The sequence below is a fragment of the Pagrus major genome, chromosome 23, assembly GCF_040436345.1.
Source record: "Pagrus major chromosome 23, Pma_NU_1.0".
NCBI lineage: Eukaryota > Metazoa > Chordata > Actinopteri > Spariformes > Sparidae > Pagrus > Pagrus major.
Genome location: NC_133237.1, coordinates 8,037,422 through 8,058,251, shown reverse-complemented (window position 1 = coordinate 8,058,251; position 20,830 = coordinate 8,037,422). Strand labels below are relative to the sequence as shown.

Below are 20,830 nucleotides of genomic sequence, written 5' to 3'. Positions count from 1 at the left end.
TAGTTTTGATTGAACCATCACTGAATGAACTTTCGAGCGTTTATCTATCTTCAGAAAAGAGAAAACATCTTCTTTTTGCTTCATAATTTCCTAAAATATCCGAAAAACTGATGCCTTAATGCTTGACAGTCAAACTTTTAAACATGAATTTATGCTTAAGAGAAATAAAAGAAACGTTTCGGAAAACAAAACATTAGTTGTGTAATGTTGTAATATGTATAATATAATGCTATAATACCTCAGTGCTGTTAAAAGTGTTTGATATAAAAAAGTCTCCCATATAAAACTAATAAATATTATAAAAGATTAAAGATAATTATGTTTTTTAGTCTTAAGTCTATTTTTCTATTAGGCCTAATTGTAATATTGAAGGTAAATATGTATTCAGCGTGAGATCCTTGTCTTGCAGCATGTAAAAGGTGCGCTACCCATTATAAAATGTACAAGTGTGATTCTAATTTCATCACACTGCGGTAGGCTTGTTCCACTTTTTTTTTTTTCAGGAAAAACGAGATTGAAGCAACTTTCAAAATACTAAACACGACAAAGTGTAAAAGAAATTATTCAAAGTAAAATGATACTAGACTTTTAGTAGATTTTTAAGTAATAATAATCAGCCACTGCGTTGGTCACTCCAGTATAATAATAGTTAAAACGTTGAGAGTGTTGGCATGAATAAACTGTGATTGTTATAATAAATAACTTTGTGATGTTATGAGTGATTGATGCTAAATAAACACCTTGCATTTATATTTAAAAGCCATAAAAGAACCAAAAAATATGGAAACTTCATAACAATTTTCACTGTACACATGAAACTGTTGAGGCTCCCTCTGCAAATTAAACAGCTGTTGTTTCAAAGTAAATACTTCACTGCACTGAAGACATTGGAAGAGGATGTAGCTTGTTGTGAAGCACACATGGACGTTGACAGTGAAAGGTCAGCAGGCCTTGTTGTTTGGGTCGACAGCGTAAGCAAAGCCCAAGCCTAACAGAGGCCACGCGCTCCTGTGACCATTAGGCCTGGGGGTCCACCCCTGTCAGTGTGGGGCCAGGCCAGAATCACCTCAGTGCTGAGTCTCTTTCTCTTTTTTTAATGGATTAAGGTAGTCTTTGCATTGGACAGCTCCCCAGATCAAGGTCTCCCGAGGGTTTTTTGCACCTCTCTATCACATCTTTTGTTGCTCATGTGTATACTAATTTGTATCATTTGTTTATGTGTAAACCAATCAAAAGAACTGACAGTTACTTAACTGACAGTCTAATCTTCGGTGCCAGGTGATGTCACTCTCTATTAACAAGTTGTCAATACATTAAAATACAATATGTGTACAAATTTGAAATAATTTAACAAAATAATTGGATACGTAGGAGTAAGAAGTAATTCCAGAGGAATTACTGAGGCTCAGCCAAATAAGAACATAAAATAGCTGTATTCTTTATTTGCTGTGATTTATTAACATCAAAATGTAATCATAACCAAATCAAAACTATTACAGCCCTTATTGTCATGTGTGTATATATGTTATCATATCTAGTGATGTGGCTTTTACGCATTTAGTTAAATGCAAAAAAAAAAAAAAAAACATAAATAATCTAATCAAATAATTCCAAATCTAAGTGTATATAATGTGTGTTTTTTGAGCAACAGACAGCACCCTAAAGCAAAGGGGTCGCCTTTTTTTTGCCTGTTTTCTGTTTCAGACAAAACACATTCCTGCTTACTCACGCGGTGGAGGAATCTGTTCAACTGACCTGACACTGATGTTAATGTGGTTATGTGAAAAGTCTGAGCAGAGATGTAAACTAAAACCTCAACATACAGTATGTGTGTAGGATGATAACAAAACGTGAGTCACTGTATCATTTGAAAGCAGTTTATAGCCCTCTCTTATTTACAGAAAAACTCTACCTCTACCTCTCTGCGGCATTCTTAGTCTAATTCTCTCTCCTTCACTCATTCTCTCTTCCTGCATGCACCTGTGCAGGACAGAGCAGGTGTGTCAGTATTCCACCGTTGAAGTGGCTCACTCAGCCATGCAGGGGGATCCGGTGGGCAACTGTTATTGCAGTTATTAAGTTATTACAAATGTAATCAACTCTGTCTTATATTTTGCAATAAAAGCGGCACTCTGGCTTGAGTTCCTCTGGAATAATGCCACTAATAATGAGATATTGATAGATTACTGATTATTTTCGTACCATATAGGGAGGTCAGAGGTCAGAGCCAGAGACCAACACAACTAGGGCTGGTATGGATTCACAGTCTTGCTCAGGAAAGCAGGTTCCTTGTTCTTTTCTAGCATCAGACCACCCCTTCATTTTAAAAGTAGCCTACTGTAAGCCAAATGAAAGGCGAGTACTGAACATCTATAACTTATAGATTTCATACGAATAGTTACATCCTCAATTAAAATGTCACGAAATCTTCAAAAGGGTAATAAAAATAATTCAACCCCCCACAAGACCTTCCTGATCTTTTCTCCCCGTCCATCTTTCTTAATAAATTCATGCAGCTGTGTTACATTTAAATAGGTCCCCCTCTTAAATGTCTGTGAATCCTGCCTTTGTGCTCATACCACCAAAGTTCCTACTCTTTTGTGTTAATCTTGTCTTTCTCTGAGTTACTGGCTAGGGAGGAGGGGTGGGTGTGGTAGAAACCGTGTGTGTGTGTTTGTGTGCGTGCGTGCGTGCGTGCGTTTGTGAATATGTGCGTGCGTGTGAGTGTGTGTGTGTGTGTGTGTGTGTGTGTGTGAGGGGTTGGCCAGATCTTGGACGGGGGTTCTCTGCAGCTGGGTAGTGAGGTGGGATGTTGTGTGTGTATGAGTGTGCCACATGTGGGCATGTTAATGTATTTACAAGTGCTTCTGTGTGCCCTTGTAAGATAGTGTGCATACGTGTGTGTCTGCATGCCAACATGTGCATGCATTAATGCCACAGAAGCATATGGTTGGTAAACATATGTGTGTGGGCTTTAGGAGATGGACGGTGCTGCTACTGGTTGGGTTTGGATGAATGGAGTGAGACTTGCCTGTGTGTGTGTGTGTGTGTGTGTGTGTGTGTGTGTGTGTGTGTGTGTGTGTGTGTGTGTGTGTGTGTGTGTGTTTGTGTGTGTGTGTGTGTGTGTGTGTGTGTGAGTGAGTGTGTGTGTGTGTGTGCTACCTTAATGAATAGCCCATTGTGTGTTCTGCTTCATATCTCCACTGGCCAGCCAAAGGAAAGAATCTAGTTACTTCAATTGTGTGAGGGGGAACATCTAAAGGAAATTGATATATGGGGCGGCTGAGGAGGGGTGTGTGGGGAAGGGTGGTGGTGTTGGAGGGGGTGGGGGGTATTAGGGTGAGGGTCCCAGGTGAGCCAGAGAGAGCGAGAGGTGAGTTTCCTGTGGCTGATCTCTGCTGGTATGTTTTTGAGAGCTTGGCTCATATTTCCTGTTTTCACTCTCAGAAGGCAGCTATATGTGTAGATCCCAATAACTTTTGTTTTACATTTTTTAACATTTTCCTTTAATTTCCCTGGTTATTATGCATGGGTCTTGATGAAAAAAATCAGGCATATTTAGGTGTCTGGTATCTATGAGTGAGTACAATTTGATGTGGATCCTAGATCTGGTGAACTTTAAGTATGGCTAAGCAGTTAGTTTAAAATTCAGAGTGATACATGGGCTACAGAGTTCGATATTTGATTTGGCTTGATTGAATTAAAGGGGACTGTTGGGCCTAGACGGAGGTATACGCTCCATTGAGTGCTATTCTAGTTTACAAACAGATTGGCACAAATGGCTCGCTGAGGATGAATCCTAAATACATTGGTAATCCCCTGACTTTTCCTATAGTGCCACTGTGATGTTAACTTGTTTTTTTAGCTAAATGTCTCAATAACAAGCCATTGGTTGCCATTAAATTTTGTACTAGCATTTAACTGAATGCTCTGCTGGGCCTGGGTTCAGCCTCACAAAGCCACTCGCTGGGCTGTATGGCTCTAGTCTTAAAAAACACTTTGATGCAACTTGAATGTAACTGACTTTCATATATTTTGCATGGTGTTACACACAAGTGAAATGTTGCATGCATTTTCATAGCATTAAGTTGAAGTTCAGTGAACAAAAATTGTCACATGATTTTCAGATGGGCACTACCAGAAACATGTGACACTACTACTCAGTGATTTGGTGACATGGCTGTATGATAAGCTCTACATTTTGCTGCTGATCAGCTTTGCTTCCAGTTTTAGTCAGTAGCCACTCTTGTGCTGCAGTGAAAAATTCCTGAAAAGCATTTTCCCCATAGACCACCATTCAGGTTTTATATTCATACAACTTTTGTACATTAAAAAGTAATTTTTAAATCTGTCACATCACAACATTGTCTATCACAATGTAAAGTTTATTGGCAGAGTGGGAACTTGCGAGCAGGGAGAAGCTCTTTTACGTACATTCAGTGAGTCATATAACCAAAAAGTAAACACGGAAGCCTGAAATTTCTGGGGCTATGTGCCTTGTGAGCAATTCTTGGACTGAATAGGTGCCATCTTATCCAGATTATAATACAATATATAAACCTTGCTAAATGTTAGGTGAGGTTAGCTTTATTAATTACAATATGATGACGAACAAATTCGATTTCTGTATCCTACTAATAATTATGAGTTTATGAAATTTTTTTTTACTATCATCTATCATGCAGTAAAAAATGACAGTAGTGGCTTAGCGTGAATACCCTGTTGTGATACTTAAGCCTCACATGACCTTTGACCTATGATCAATTCTGGTCTACACTGATTCCTTTTTTATACGCACAGATGCACTGAGCAGCCAATAACACACTGACAAGCACTGCACCCTTTTGCAACCAAGACTGGCCTTTAAAACTGTGGGGTTGCCGGGCCCTGCTGCAGCTGTGACGGCAACAAAGGCAAAAGAAAAAAAGGGGACGATTTAGGAAGAAAAAGAGAATCCTCAATGCTGCCTTGTGTCCCTCGCAACTGTCTCCCATCTCCCTCTCGGAGCAAAATCAGTCACATTATTCTTTTACGTCCACCTCTCTTCATCTACTATGCAGTTTGCGTGTGTGTATACTATGTGTGTGTTTTTTGGCACACATCCCTACACATATAAACAGATTTCATGGTCAGATTTGGAAACTCCCAAACAACCCATCTCTGTAGGACATAAGGGGACATGCTTGAAAAATGATAATTGGGCGGAATGAGAGGCGAGGGACGTGGAGATTGAGTCATTTGCAGGAAAATGCAGAAAATGATGTTCAAGAATTCAGCTAAGAACAAGGGTGTCCTTTGTTAGGATGTCTCTACCGCATGTCTGGCTGGTTGCTGTTCAGGACATCATCACACAGCAATGATGTGCCTTGACAAAAATGTTCGATTTTAATGTTTCTCTCACAGACTGTTTTTCCCCCTGGACACAAAACAAAATTCTCATTAGATATTTAATTTAGCTTGACTTACTGATAGCTGAGCACAACAATATGAATAGCAGATATTTGCAGTGCACTGGTGGAACGCGTATATTTACTCAAGTACTGTACTTGTAGCCTACTGCTTTGACATTTGTACTGTATTTGAGAATTTCCATTTTCTGCTTTTTTTATTACTATTTACCGTATTTAAGAGTGAATCATTCTACTTTTACCTCCACTATTTGTATCTGTTTTTACAAAGAATTTTCATACAAAACATATAATCAGCTTGTGAAATATGATGTAATCCATTACAATAAAGGCACTCATACCTGATACCCAGTCAGTACAGATAAAGATTTTACATACAAAACAAACAATCATCTCATAAAATTTGAGGTATTTCTATAATATAGAAAATTGAAATTCGAACTGGCTTAACATTGACCAAAATTAAAGGCAGCAAGCAAATTATCATGCATCAGTATTGATAAACCAATAATATAACATTATACAGTAGTTAAGCATTATGAAAGGGAATACTTTATCTACACTTTGATGATAATACTAAAATCTTAAATGTAGGATTTATTGTTGTACAACAAATAACCATATCTGGTATTACACAATACAGATCAACAGCACCTCAAACAACAACCTACACAATGACCATAAAGTTGCATCTCTCTAAAACAGATTGAAAGTAAATTGGACATTATAACTTTCAAGAAAGCAAAGTTCATTGCACAACTGTACTAGACTGCAGTAGTTTTAGCTAGGTGTACCTAAGATCGAGCAAATGAGTTAAAATGACCTGGTCTTTTGAGTTTCTCCAAAATGTAATTTCCCTGTTTTGGTCTTGCCGTTAAGTGTCAGCCAAAGGCTTGATAATGGCTCCTCTTGTGCTTGTGTCTTGCTATAGTACTTAAAGATGGTTTTGAAGAAGAAGAAAAAAGTACTGGACTGTGCAGTTAGTTTCTACAGTAAGGACTGTGTACATTTCATTTTGTCTACACAAAATTAAATGGGCTTTGTGGAAATTCTGTGTTGTTCTCGAATCCAGTAGCTATTTTATGTTAGCAGACTCATTTCTAAACTAACGTTAGCTTCTGTTGCTCTCTGTTCACAGAGTGGAGCGAGGCTTAGAGACATGGCCATTCGAGAATGCGCATAAAGTCACATCCTTTGGACTGTCACAGAAAATCCAACCTGAGTCCTTCACAAAGAAGTGCACAAGTCCTGCAGCATTAAACAAACAAATCATCCACAGGCTTGTTTAGGCAACTGAGAAACATGAGGAAGAACACTTATGGCCAGTAAAAAAGTGATTAATTCATGTAAATTGCTACAATTGCCCCTTTAAAATTCATAGTACTGATATAACTATATAATTTTTTTATTAAGTTTCTCTGATTGGGCATCCGGTAGCCCTTTGCTGCATGTCATCCGCCCTCTCTCTCATCCCATGTACTGTCTAGTCTCACGCTGTCTCGTCAAATAAAGCCATGTAAGGCCAAAAAAATTTATATTTAAAAAAAAGAAAGTTTCTCTGATAAGTAGAAAGTCCCTTTTGAGAATGTTTGGTTGTGCACATCTAGTTGGCATCCTGCTCCTAAGGTAATTCACTTTTGAGTTAATTTTGCACAAAAGGAACTGAGGGAGGTCATGTCATTGTGCAACTTCAGAGCTGATCTGAGTCGTTCATATTCTTTACACTTAATGGTTAAAAACATAGATGAGCTGACCCTCAGCTTCTGATAGACTATCTTATAATTGACTGTATCTATGGGTGAATGCTGGTCCTTCAAACCAACATTGCATTCAAAGAACTACTGTACAAAAAGTATTGTAACATAATTTTCATGTAATGGTATTTTATTGCTTGATATCATTAGATGTTCTATTTACCATAACTGCATAGACCAGATATGACTGACCTGGGTTTTACTTTTGTGTTTACAGGACAGAAGATGTTTTGATGTGATAGGAAAAAACAGAGTTAGGGAGAACAGGAAGAGGGGTGATGAATCTTAGGGGGAGATATGGAAAAGGACGAGGATAAAAAAAGTCACTTTCAAATCATGAGTTTTTCTCGGAACATTGAATTAAGCAGCGTGAACGGGTGGGGGCCTCGAGGGTCTGGGGGTGGCTGGCCGCAAAGATGCCTGAATGAAAGAGTTTGTTGTTTGATGCAGGGAGAGGGAGATGAAAGGGGAGAGGGAGATGGCGAGTTTGTCGGGCATCAGTCCCCTCTCCCATCGCCTCCTTACCCTGCGGCCCTCCCTCGCTCTGCCCATGTGAGCTAGAGTTCATACACAGGGCCCACAGCTGCTCACATAGACTCCTCAGACACGCACACATGCACACACACACACACACACACACACACACACACACAAATAGAAGTACATACATGCATGAAAACATGGGACTCTACATGCACACACACACTTAACTAAAACAAACAGGCAGACAACATGCTGAAATGTGAATGTGTGCGGCCTACTCAACTGTCTTCAGGCAAGTACACATACACATACATGCACACGTATGCACGTACACACACACACACAACTAAAAAAGAGTCAACAGTAAAAGATTCAAAAACTGTACTGCCATTAACCTGTCATTAATAAAAAATAATCTCTGCCTCTGGATGCATATTTAAATGGTACTAAGTATATCTAAAAATGTGAATCAATTCTACTTGTCTTAATATAGCTTTAAAAAAAGAGACCTTTCACTGACTATCAGATGTCTATAATAGATTTTGGATTGATATCTATGTAAAGGACAGTTTTCCGGGATAATCCAAGGGATGTGATGTTTATGCACGTTTCCGAATGTCTTGCCTCTCTTCTGCTCCCCTGCAACGTCAACAGTGTGCAACACTATCTAACGTTAACTTACAACAATGTACAACAGGCACCCACCGCAAGACAGAGTACAATACAAAGTCCAAAGTCAAAACTAATGTCACTGCAAAACATGTGAAATAAATTGTGATATTATGGTTTCAGCTGTTTAACTAACACAGACAAACTGCTAGCTAGCTAACGTAGCAAAATACTATCATGAGTGCATTATTGTGGTTCCCACTGCTTTTCTCAATCATCCTACTCTGCCTCTGACTGGTTGCCTTCATTGGTTGTGTTGGTTAGGTTTAGGCATGAGTATGAGGTAACAGTTTGAGTCAAGCATACAGGCAATATTGTGTTAAGCTCTGGTTGTGTCTGTTTTTCTTGTGGTGTTGATACAGCGGTTTAAGAGCAGTAGATGCATTTCAATGCAGTGGTGGAAAAAAACTCACATCGTCTCTTGACTGAATTTTAACATATGTGGCAGGTTTGCATGCTGTTGTGTCCAGCTCATGAAAAGCCGATTGCCAGCCCCATTCTTCTCCCTTCTAGGATGACCCTCTTTGGCCAAAAATGTTTTGGGAATCTGCAATCGTACACCCCTAATCCAGCAACAGGGAGACAGGTACAAAATGAAGCACAGGCTCAAGATGGCAGAAGAGTTTGCAGGAGGATTAGTCACTGATGAGAGGGACATGTCTGAATTGAGGTTTTCCACAGCTAAATGTGAGGACACACACTGACTTTGAGAGAGTCTTAATGTTAAAATGCTGGATTGAAAGCGAATCTGATGCAAGCATAGCAGAATCGGAATCAGCTGATTAATAAACAAAAGGGACCAAACAAGACACTGCGAGCACAAAAATATAGACAGACCTAAGGAAGAGGAAAACAACAGGAAGGAGCATTGAGAGGGGTCACAGCAGTATTTCACAGATTAGTAGTGCTGCATTAGTGCCTTGGGGAAAGAGAAGTGACAAAGGACAGGGAGCTGGAGGGGTGTAAACCCCATGTAGGAGAGAGATAGAAGGATGGAGAGGACGTGAATATGATGGACGCACACTGGCACACACGGACACGCACACATCCCATAATTAGCATGCTAACAGGCATTTAAATGTCCCACACAAAGGCTCACTGTTAAGCCTCAGTTGCTCACTTGGGAGACAATGCACAATAGGAGTCAGTGGGAGCCCCCAAATCACCCTAATAGCTGATGTGGCCCAGCATGGCTTCTCCCATTTTACCATTCCACCGATCACACTCATTCACTCACTCACTGACTGGCTAATGAAAAGCTCATGGCCTCGAGGCCTGCAGTTACTGAGCAGCTTGCCCCTTCCTCCTCATATCCCTCTTTTCATCTTTGCCTCCACCGAGACAAATGCCTCTCCAGGTCTCCTGAGGTTCAGAGGTCCAATGGGTGGGTGCTTTTTGCTGTTGCTTGTGCATGGGAACGGCGAAACACTGACAGAGATGAAGGATATATAATTAAAGAAACATCAAGACAGGACAACCAGGGCAGTAAGGGGAAGTCTCTTATTAGCCTGACACAGGATGATTTTAACTTAATTAAAATCTGGACAGAAATGATTTAATTATAGGATAGGAACATGAAATGACTGAAAAATGGAGATACATATTGAGGTAAGGAAGGCAGCCTCAAGCAAACAGCTGTGAGTGCTTTCTGTCAAAATGCAGCCCTGATACCCTCCCAATGTCAGAAATCCTGCAGAGATCTCTTCCCTGAGAAGCTGCTCTGTATGTTGCTGCATGCTGTCCAAAGCATGTTACATAGAGGCTGATGGTGTGACAACCCTGCAATGGGCCTGGACCTGTCTGCAAGGAGCTTAAGCCTCACTGAACCCCCTGTCAAATTCCTCCAAAGTGCAACCTGTAGCTAAACAACTCAAGGCCGTAGCCATGAAGTTAACTTTGAGCAGTTCTCATTGGACTGAGCGGGTGCCCATTTTGGGGTTTCCACCCAAGAAAAAATGTTAATTTTATAACACATTGCAAATATTTTGAAATATTTAACAATGTACAAACACATGGGATGAACTCTTCATTTTTTACAATAATGTCTGTAAGTATATCTCAGTGCAAAATGACTAATGATTCATGCTAACATTAGCTTTCTATGCATGCCCTGGCTGAAGTTAAGTGTTATTATTGGTACAGTGTTACAATAATAAGTTTCCCATCAACAACTGATGGGAACATTAATATATCCTTACTTTATGCACTTGTTGATGCATAACATATTTGCTAGCTAGCTAACTGGATGGATCACTATTCACAAAATTGTCATTTAGATAACACTATCCACACGTCTCCTCTCTCTCAAATTCATCATTTTCTGCTAAAAGTATTGCAAAAACTGTTAACTTAATTGTGCAGATATATTGTTAAAGCCAAATTATATCCACATTCTTTCGCATACTTGTGTTGTATTAACTTTTCTGCAAAAACTATTTATTTAGATTGTTGGTATTCCTCAGCATCTGGTAGACATAAGCCAGTAAGTCTCATCAGCCTCTTCATCAGCAGATCAAGAGGTGAATCTTCCATAGCTCCCAGAATTTCAAGAAATGATGTCCTGATTACTCACTTTATTGGTCAACTTGGCATCTACTGTTTATATGCGTTACAGCTATTCAGAACAAATGTCTGATGATTGTCCAGCAGGGGGCACTGGCCTCCACAGCATGAAGAGTTGGCTGCATTCATTTTGCAGGCATAGGTGCCCAGTTCATCATAAATTCATGAAACATCCCATGGGGGAAAAAAATCATATTTATTCCTCATTAGTATGAAAAAATTAATTTGTATGGATTTAAAGGTAATTAAACTCCCCCGACTATATTCTAGCCAGAACAGATTGTTTGTTACTTGCTTGCAAGCACATGTTAAATAACTGGGTTTAGAAAAAAGTAAAGGTGTCAGTCTGATCTTGGAGAGCTGTACCATTTCTGCAGTAACTGTAACTGTGGATGTGCTGCAGAAAATCAGCTTTAAGTGCTCCATCGATTTAGTTTGGATGTATAAATGGTTATTTGATTGGCTAATTGGCACCAGGTGTGGTGTTTTGGCAAACATCTCATTAAAACAGCATGAAAGACTGAAAGATAGAGTTTTGAAAGTCCCTGTCAGAGTGATGCTCAGTTAACACAAAGGTAATCATCAGCCTAGTTTGACATTCTGTATAGTTTTATGAACATCTCAAGCGCTTCCATTCACAATATATTCCTCTGTCCTGTAAGGATGATCCAGCTCAGCGACAAACCAGAGGAGACTCTTGACTGTGAATCACTGCACACTTTATAGTCCTTTGAAGATTCATCAGACATTCAGATTTGTGGCACTGAAAGCTTTGAAACATGTGATATGCACGTGGGCTCTGGCACCCACTATAATGTGTAATATATCAGCCTGTCCTCATGCTGCCAACCTTTCCAGGAAATGCACAAATTGTTTAGCTGTCCTACCAACTTACAACTAAAGGAGGCAACTTGACTTTTGTTCTATGAGATGTTATTTTTTTCTCAAAACATTCCTTGAATTTTTACCGTACTTTGATCCAGACTGAAACTTCTCTGCTTCTTCCACAGTACACCACTAGAGGGAACACAGGGAGTGTTTTCTGCTACAACCCTCTTTGATAGAAATGGCTGCAGAGGCATCTAGTGGCTCTGGAGCTTCAACACTCATATAGAAAGGTTCAGTCTGCGGACCAGCATTTTAAGTTTCAAAAAGGAGAAACCATTTCAAATATATAAATATTTATTTGCAACATCAAAAGGTACAAGGAAGAATAAAGTGCTTTGTACTTGATATATTTTTTTGTTTTTTCAGCTCATTTCAGTTAGTTCAACAGTTTGCTGAGTGCATATGGCTTGAAGCAGGGGTTAGAAAATCATTAGATTTTACAAAGCAGTTCATTTTTTTTAAACATGATGGCATTTACAGTGGTTGGTTTCTTGTACTCAAACTGGTTCCCCTTCTCTTTTCATAATCTAATTATGAGCTAGTTATACAATCAAAACCACCATTACAGAAAGACTGTTATACACTGCCAGTCAAAACCTTTTGTACATTGTATTTTTCTATATTTTTGGACTGATCTTACGCAATTTAAAAGTATTTTCATGATGAATAACCTGAAATGAAATAATAAAATTAAGAAAGACTTTACTGGACCTCCAACGGTTTAATGACTTTTTATTTCATTGGAATGACTAGTCACCAGGAAAAACATATTGCATTGCATATGTGTTACTTGAGATACTGACACTGTCTACATGTTTTAACACCTGCATCTAATAAAGCACTATTTAGAAGCTCCAGTTAGGGTCTGAGAGCCCACCAATAGGTCCTTTTTCATGGCATAAAATGCACATAGGAGGAACAGCACAGTTGGAACTAATGACATTACAATGGCTCAGTTCTTTTAAACCTAGTGAAACATTTGCCAGTAAGCCAGTATGCACAATAACAGGGTTAAGAGCATGCAAACAATTTTAAAAAATACTTATAATGTGATACCGAGTTCTCAGGAGCTTAAAAAAATAAACATTTAAACACTTGGAGCAATCAACACATTCAGTAAAAGAAAATTAAACTAAGGTATCTTTGAACAGTTAAACATCTGGAAACTGGACAGAACTCTGAATGGCAGTTCTGGTAGTCCTGCTGTGCTGTTTAATACCTAGCCATCAAATGTAAATCATTAACATATAAGTAGTACACATTCATACAGTACAGTACAGTCTGTTATGAGGCCTAATTAAGAGTTATCTTACTTACAAGTTTCATATACAGGTATTCATCATGCATTTATGAACACATTGCTCTTTCTTTTGGCTGGCAGTGTACGTTTGTCAATTAAATTGTTCTATATGCTTATTATGTTCTGGGATATTTGAGTTTTGCAATGAAAATCTTGACAACATAAATTTTGAAATCTAATACTGTTGAATGCTTGTTGCTCAGATGCACATGATCTCTACAGTCAGTCTCTCTCGCCATATTGATACAAAACGCCTGCTTATTAGCAATATGACCAGCAGAAACAAAAAAACAAATAAAAACAAAAAACAAACAATAAAAGTCTTTGAAGAACGAGAATTGCAGTATCATCAGGTGTAGCAGGTTTACTGCTGCATGACCCTACCCACAGGGGACAGGGAAAAACATACAGTCATTTCACATCCTTAATGTTGCTGTGGCTAAATGGTATTTAAACATGTACCAAATAATACAGTCATTAAAATTAATTTCAAGTATTTCAGACTAGTTAGATATATTTTTTCTCTATGATTACTATTTTTTTCAAATTGTATCATATACCACCTGCATCCCCCAGTAGGCTGAACCTGCTGTTTTGCTGTCCCTGTCCCTTTCATGTCATATATTTTACCTGACATACAGTTACACTTGACTTTATTCTCATTGTCCCAATCCAGTGACTTATTGCACATTTCCAGACACTCCTCAGCCTCCATCCCTTTGTTTCCTGTTGTGCTTCATGGTGGCTTCACACCTTTCTACTGTCAAAGACAATGAGTACACTTAGGCTGCATGCACCCCAGTTTCCAAATCATAAATCAGAGGTGCTCCGAACTTTACTCTCCAACCCCAGACCTTTGGCGAACAACAGCACAAACATGAAATAAAGCCACTTCTCAGTATTGTTTCTGTTATCACTGGCTGCAGCCTCCGCAAGAAACAAACCAAGAAAAACGTTTTTGAAGTGATCCATAAAGTGAACAAAATACCTACCTTGCTTAATATTGATATCAATAATTAACAAATAAAAGTTAGGCTCTTTAAAGTATCTATAATCTACTAAAGGTATTCTTTAATACTAAACTAAAAATTCACTCTTGTTTTCAATATATTCTCTTGAAACTCAACTTTGTTTAGAGCGCAACATAAGATTTAAAATGAAGTGATGTCTTCCTAAATAGCAATAAATTAAGACGGCTGTCAAAAGTTTTTGTCTTCAGGAATCTTCATCAAATTCATAAAAATAAACACTCCTTCTGCTACACTTAGTGATTGCACTTGGAATGGTCTTTTACTAAAGCAAAATCAACAACAGTAGATTCTCACTAATGTACACTAAAACGGCTAAATAAAGCGAGGTTTTTTCACGTGTTACAGGAAATGACTGAAGAAAATAAGCAGTCTCATATAAGTGCAAATAGCAGACTTTGAGGGGAACTATTGCAGGCATGATGACCATTGAAATCCATGAACAACATGGAGATTATCAAGCATCAATCCACCACGCTTTGATAAAACAGTACCTCTTAAAAACTGACTGTATAAGTCGTGACCTCAGTCCTCTTCAAAAAGGAAGAGAGTAACATCAAAACTGCTATTGCTTTCATAAAATCTCTTGTTTACATTCACAGAAAAAAATGAAATTCTTACAGTAAATAAAGTACATTTTTGTCTATGCAAAATGTACATACAGTCTTATACATGACTCAAGTTTCCAGATTTTTTTTTCTGCTATCGTGCTTTCCTTTGGTTGTGAAATCGTAATATAAGGGTGCCAAAAGCCCACCAGCACTTTTTCAGAGATTCTTTGTCCTGCTGCAGAATCAGTCTGGTTTATCATTATGGCTCTTCAAGGAATGCAGTTGCATGTGCCAAAAGTTATTTAGGAAAACAAGTTCTTCTTTTCCTTTATTTTTCATCTCCATGAGAAGAAAAAACAAACAAATATAAATAAACAATACAGGCAAGGCAAAGGGGGTTTACATTTTTGTACATGCTGTCAAAAGCTGAACGCCTGAGAATCCACTCTGCCTGCCACTTTAGATCTCTTGCTCGCTCTTATAGGTCACCGGATCAAGAGGGATGGCAGTCTGTAGGATGTCAAACTCCATCTGGTTATTGTCCATGTCCAGAACACACATGACATTGTGACTGCCTGATGTCATTGTTGCAGTGTCTTGGAACATATTTTGAAAGTCTACAGAAACTGAAGTCCTCCTCTCCTCTGCCCTCTCCTTACCTACAATCTGAGAGGAGTCAAAGATGTCATCCTCTTCCTCCCCACAGCTCAATGCTACCTCGTTCTCATAACAAAAGGCGCTCAGCGATCTGGGAATCAAGTCCTCTGTGGTTCTACATGCAGAAACGGGGGAAGCAGTAGAGGCCCGGCTTGCGGCCTCGTCGAGCTCTTTGGCGCTGAGGTGGGGCGTTGACGGCACCTCGTACGTCTTGTGAAAACGACCATAGTCTACTTTGTAGCAGTTCCGGTCCTCATAGATCACAGGCTCGAACCTGTGACCCCAGAAGACTTCGCTGGCAAGGTAAGAGCTACGGAACTGTGTGGTCATGGCTGTGGCCTCCACCATCCCCTCCAAGATCACAACGATCTCAAAGTCATCCGTCTCCAGATCAGCTCGGCTTAAAGTGTACAAGGGGCTGTCTTTATCTATCTCGTGGATTATTACCAGCGGGGATACTAGAAACAGCCTGTCTGTGCCCTCATCATAGCCCACATTGAGGTCCATCTGCTCTAAGGGGATAAACTCACCCTCAGAAGTGACATATGAACGTATGAGCTGGGCACGGACATGAGCCTCCACGATGTGGCTCCTCCGCAGGTTGCCCACCCTCCACATGAGACATAGCTTGCCATCGCGCATTGCGATGACTGCATTTTTGGAGAACATAAGGGTCTGGTTCCTCTTCTTTGGACGTGCCATCTTGGCCATAATGGTGCCAATCATGAAAGAGTCAATGATGCAGCCCACGATGGACTGGATAACCACAGTTAGCACAGCGACAGGGCATTCCTCGGTAACACAACGCCAGCCATAGCCAATGGTGGTCTGGGTTTCCATGGAGAACAGGAGTGCCCCAACAAAGCCCCGGACATGAAGTATGCAGGGCATCCTTTGTGCCTGCCCTCCAGCTGTGTGTCCAGAGGTGGGTCCATGCAGTCCTGCCATCGCCAGCACCTCACTTTTCACCATAGGTTGCTCCTCAAAGTCCCCATGTGCCAGGGAGACACTGTAAAAGATAATACCAAAGAAAAGCCACGAGACCATGAAGCTGGTGCAGAATATAAGCAGCAGGTATCTCCAGCGGATGTCCACGCAGGTGGTGAAGATGTCAGCCAGGTAGCGCTGCCTCTTTTCCTCCATGTTGGTGAATATGACATTACATTGTCCATTTTTCTTTACAAACCGGCTCCTCACTTGGTTGGAGCCCCTTGTCAGAATCTTGCCGTTGTAGTTGTTCATCCCTCCTTGTACCCTTGTGCTGGGCACGGCAGCAGAGGCTCCCGACCTCCCCTTTCTATCTCCTGTGTCTGTCTCGAAGGCTGAGTCTGGCTGGAAGTTGGGGGAGCTGTGGCCGTTTTGTAGTCTTAAGCTAGAGATCTTCTGGCGTTCCTCCTCTGGTATAATGTCTGACACAATGCTGTACCTGTCAGGCCAACACAGAGGGGAAGATTAGGCTTCAAAAATGTGTTTTAAAAATTTGGTGACATTAGATTGACTCATTTAGATTACAGAGATTTAAAACTTTTCTGGGAAAGGGTAAAAATGAGGAGGATCCACACTGATCACAACTTCAGAACAAGCACAGACTGGCAATAAAATTATCAGGAATGTTTATTTACATATGTAATTTTATAATTTATTCATGATCAGTATGTTTATGCAAACCAATTTCAAATCTGTCCCAAACCTCCAAGGTGTTTCATTGAAATGTTTTGGTCCAAATGCTATTTCCAGGGCTTCAATCCTACCATTACTTTGAGAAAACACTGAATACTGAAGAATAAATTAAATGTTTAACAGATAGGTGTTTGAATCCTTCAGATTGTAGTTGGCACAATGAGGTAAGAGGAACAAAGAGCAGGAGGACAGCTTATAAGTAATCTTATTGATCATTGTGTACTTTCCAGCTATTTCCAGACGCTATGCACCCTCTCGTAGGGTGATAGGAAGATAATACCTGACTCATGAGGAACACAAGGGATGCGAGCAGTATCAAATCAGAAACAGCCAGAAAACACCAGTTTTAAGGGGAAACTACATAAATTAGCCACACTCTTGAGTGTATCAATCAACCTAACCTGTCTCTCTCCTTTACATGGAGGATTACCTGCTGGGAAGGTGAGTTCAGTTTATCTATGTGAGAAGGATTGCTGTCATCACAGATTATAGGATTATATCTGAGTCAGTGTCAGTCAGACAACCCATTTTCAGATGGGCCAACGTATATGTTACTGATTATATGTAAATGAATGTTCACACTCTCTGGGTAGCATTCATTAACCACTGATAACAGAGAGGAAAGCTGTTTTGAGATTTCTGCTCCTTTTAACAACAAATCTGTCATTCAATTTTTGGAGGGAGTTTTTGTTTTACTATAGCCACTATAAAGTTTTGTCCCGTGCATTCGCATGCTCCTCGAATGGTTTCATTTCCTGAGTTGGGAGGTTGTTCTTGTGTGGTAATGAGCTTTTAAGGCATAATGTGCTAATAACTTGGATGCTACAAAGAAGATTTGTTGTATTTTATTGCCCTGAACATGTTGTTAGCTGCTTGATGATTGAAGATTTATATCACAGAGAGATTTTGTCCCAGACTTGTTGATGCACCAGTACATTCCCTAAAACCACTAAAATATTGCATTGATTTATTATATCAGGATTAACACCAAAACACCACAATTGATCAAGGTAACTGCATGGACAGAAATGGTTACAACCTGAAAGGATATTACAAATTGCATGTGAGTATTGATATGCATCATGTGAATTAATAATGTTTCTAACCATCAACCAAACAGTTATTGCCATATTCTGCGTATATGAGGTCAAAGTTGGCAAGCTGTGTACCAACATTTTTGCCAAGTTTCAGAGTTGTAAACTAAACTGTAAGACAAAAGGAAACCCATACCGACAACTATAAGACCCAAACAAACCAAACAAAAGGCAATTTCAGAATTGAGCTGGTATATAATTCAAATATTTTGCCAATGTGACTGTGTGATGTGATGCACATATGAACTGCCATTAACAAGACAACCTTAGTCTTCTTGTTCTTATAACAGGCGATCTGCTGCAGCTGCCTGAAAGGAAGAGCTCTGTGTGCTGGTCAGGACGGTGTAGGACGGCCTTGGCCTTTGTAAAGATCTGCTTGCTGTAAATATCCCTGAGCTGGGCCTGACTCACTCCGACTAGTTCACCAAATTAACAAGCCCATTCTTACAGCCAGTAAGCCTGTGTTAATACTTCCGGACAAGGCAACCTACAAAAGGATAACTTGTTTTGAGACTCATAGAAAGGCTGCAAATTAAATGGATTAATAGATATAGTAAAATAGATAAAGACATTAAGTCCAAGGATTCCAATTAGAACCAGTGTCCAGAATAATTCTTATAAATCAAAGATGTACAGTAATACTCAACAAAACACAAAATCAGGATGGCAAAATAGTTTCAGTAGTTGTCACAAAATGATCTAGGTGGCAAAGGAATAACAACACAGGAATGTATATTAAAGAGTAGACTCAAACCCTTATAAAACTCAAAAGGGCCACTCAATAAAATGAGGAAATAAAGGTCCAGTGTGTAGGATTTAGAGGCATCTGTTTGTGTAGTTGCAACATAATTATATATATATATATATATATTCATTTTCTGCCAATAAATCGCGTGTGTCTTAGTGTAGTCTTAGACAGGCAGTTTAAACCCCTCACCTGTTGGACCTACTTGTTCCCATGGCACCATTGGACACTGGTGTGGGTCCTAGGTGGGAGGACAGACTCTGTCCTGCTCCCAGAGATCAGGTCTCCAGCATGGAGGTGGTACTTAGGCCACTGAGAAGACCACTGCAGGAGAAACGGAGAGTTACAGTATTAGTCCATATCAGTTTATGTGAGATCATCGAAATCAGATAAGAGTTGTTGACTGTGAGTCAGATCTGATGAATGATTAAATAATTTTTTAAAATCTAATCTAACATTGTTTCATCACATTTCACCTGTTCATATATCTAAACAATGTACTGTGGGCCTGTGTTTATAGTCTGGATTTTGTGGATTAGACATGGATTTAGATTTAATGCTAATTTGATTTTGAAAAATATCTTGAGGAACAGTGACCCTGTCTGAGACAACGCTCTTGACAATAGAGTTGCAATGTTGGATGTAGCTGTAAGTGGTGTAATTACAGGTATGCAAAGTGTTTACTTTGGTGACACGGTTTACAAAACATGTTCTCAATCAGCCCGTCTATTATGCTTAAACCAAAAGATTAAGGATAATGATGTGCACCCAACTGCCCACTTCTCCAGTACTCAAACTTACAATACTTGGCAATACACTCTACTATGACAAGTTTAATTGAAATGCTATTGTTGACAGCTTTGTCTCTGTCTCTACACCTCAGAACATCTTGTGAGGCAAATGATTCTTGGAACTTTTGTGTCATCTAGCGAACTAATTCAAATTACCGTAGGTGCATCAAGTGGAATGGCAACCGGTACCATGTTGATGGAAAGTGGGTCAACGTGCAAGTTCAATAATTACACGTGATCAATTTTAATCATGTAAATGTCTTTGCTTTTCAAGGAACATTTTCTTGACTGCATGTTGAGTTAATTTGTAATCCTGAATTAATAGTGAAGTAATAGTTGCAATCACAACCACAGCCATCAAAACTCTATAAATACATAAACATTCCCAGATTTTACCTAATGGTTGACTGTCAAAAAGGTTTGATGGAGCTTTTAGTCACAGATGGACAGATGTATCTACCTCTGTCTTACTTTCATACAAATAGAAAAGTCAGGTTCTTCTATTTTTAAATTTAGGCTAGTGTAAAAAAATTACACATTTGGCACCTTGACAGGCCTTAACAAAATGTGTTCAGATATCATTTGATCCCTGTAAAACTACAACTTCCTCATTGTGATACAGTGCAAACCGTTTTTCTGTGACAAAGTAAACTCTACAGCTTTTCTCCAGGACAATCTTGAGTCTTAAATGCCATCAGCACCGCTTAAGGTTTTTTTTCCTTTTAGATTACACAGAAAACTGACCTGAAATACTGAGAAAATCCTGCTTCATAATCTTTCCATCATAATACTTGTGATGCGGAGCGGATAGTAAATTCAAACTGAAGTCTGTAGTTGTAGCTATTTCTACATTTCTGTATAGTATAATCAATGGGGAGGATTTCTGTATTAGACTTGTGTCGTCATTTTGTGATGAATCACCAGCTCCCAGGGACAACCTTGGCTTTAAACATGGTTTAATATAAGGTGCACTTTTTCTGTTCTTCAAAACGTTAACTTGAGTTTTTTCGCCTTTTACCAACTGCTTTAAAATATTTCAACACGTCAGTTCATCACAATACGTGTAACAGTTGCAGAAAGTGTCAAGAATCAAAATGACTTTGCAGACTCACACTGCATCTCAGTGTCATTTTAAGGAAATGATTACACTCAATTTAAAACAACTGCACATCAGATGAGTATCTACATATTGTGTCTCTGTGATGACACTCACACAGGCA

At 39.3% G+C, this 20,830-nt stretch overlaps 1 protein-coding gene across 1 annotated transcript; it reads right to left on the bottom strand.

Annotated features, from left to right (window-relative positions):
- Positions 1 to 15,102: 15,102 nt before the first annotated feature.
- On the bottom strand, positions 15,103 to 19,065 carry kcnj4 (potassium inwardly rectifying channel subfamily J member 4). The gene is made up of 3 exons (XM_073494553.1): positions 19,012 to 19,065; positions 16,270 to 16,726; positions 15,103 to 16,200 (listed from the first exon to the last, which is right to left on the bottom strand). Exons 1-3 carry the CDS (start codon positions 19,032 to 19,034, stop codon positions 15,103 to 15,105), a joined length of 1,578 nt encoding a protein of 525 aa, XP_073350654.1. The 5' UTR covers positions 19,035 to 19,065.
- Positions 19,066 to 20,830: the final 1,765 nt, after the last annotated feature.

Excerpts from the sequence above, each read along its gene's own strand:
- kcnj4 (XM_073494553.1), bottom strand. The coding sequence starts at position 19,034 with ATGGGAACAAGTAGGTCCAACAG. Across the intron at positions 16,727-19,011 it reads GGAACAAGTAGGTCCAACAG|GTACAGCATTGTGTCAGACA; the intron begins GTGAGGGGTTTA and ends TTGGCCTGACAG. Across the intron at positions 16,201-16,269 it reads ACTTTGAGGAGCAACCTATG|GCACAAAGGATGCCCTGCAT; the intron begins GTGAAAAGTGAG and ends GCTGGAGGGCAG.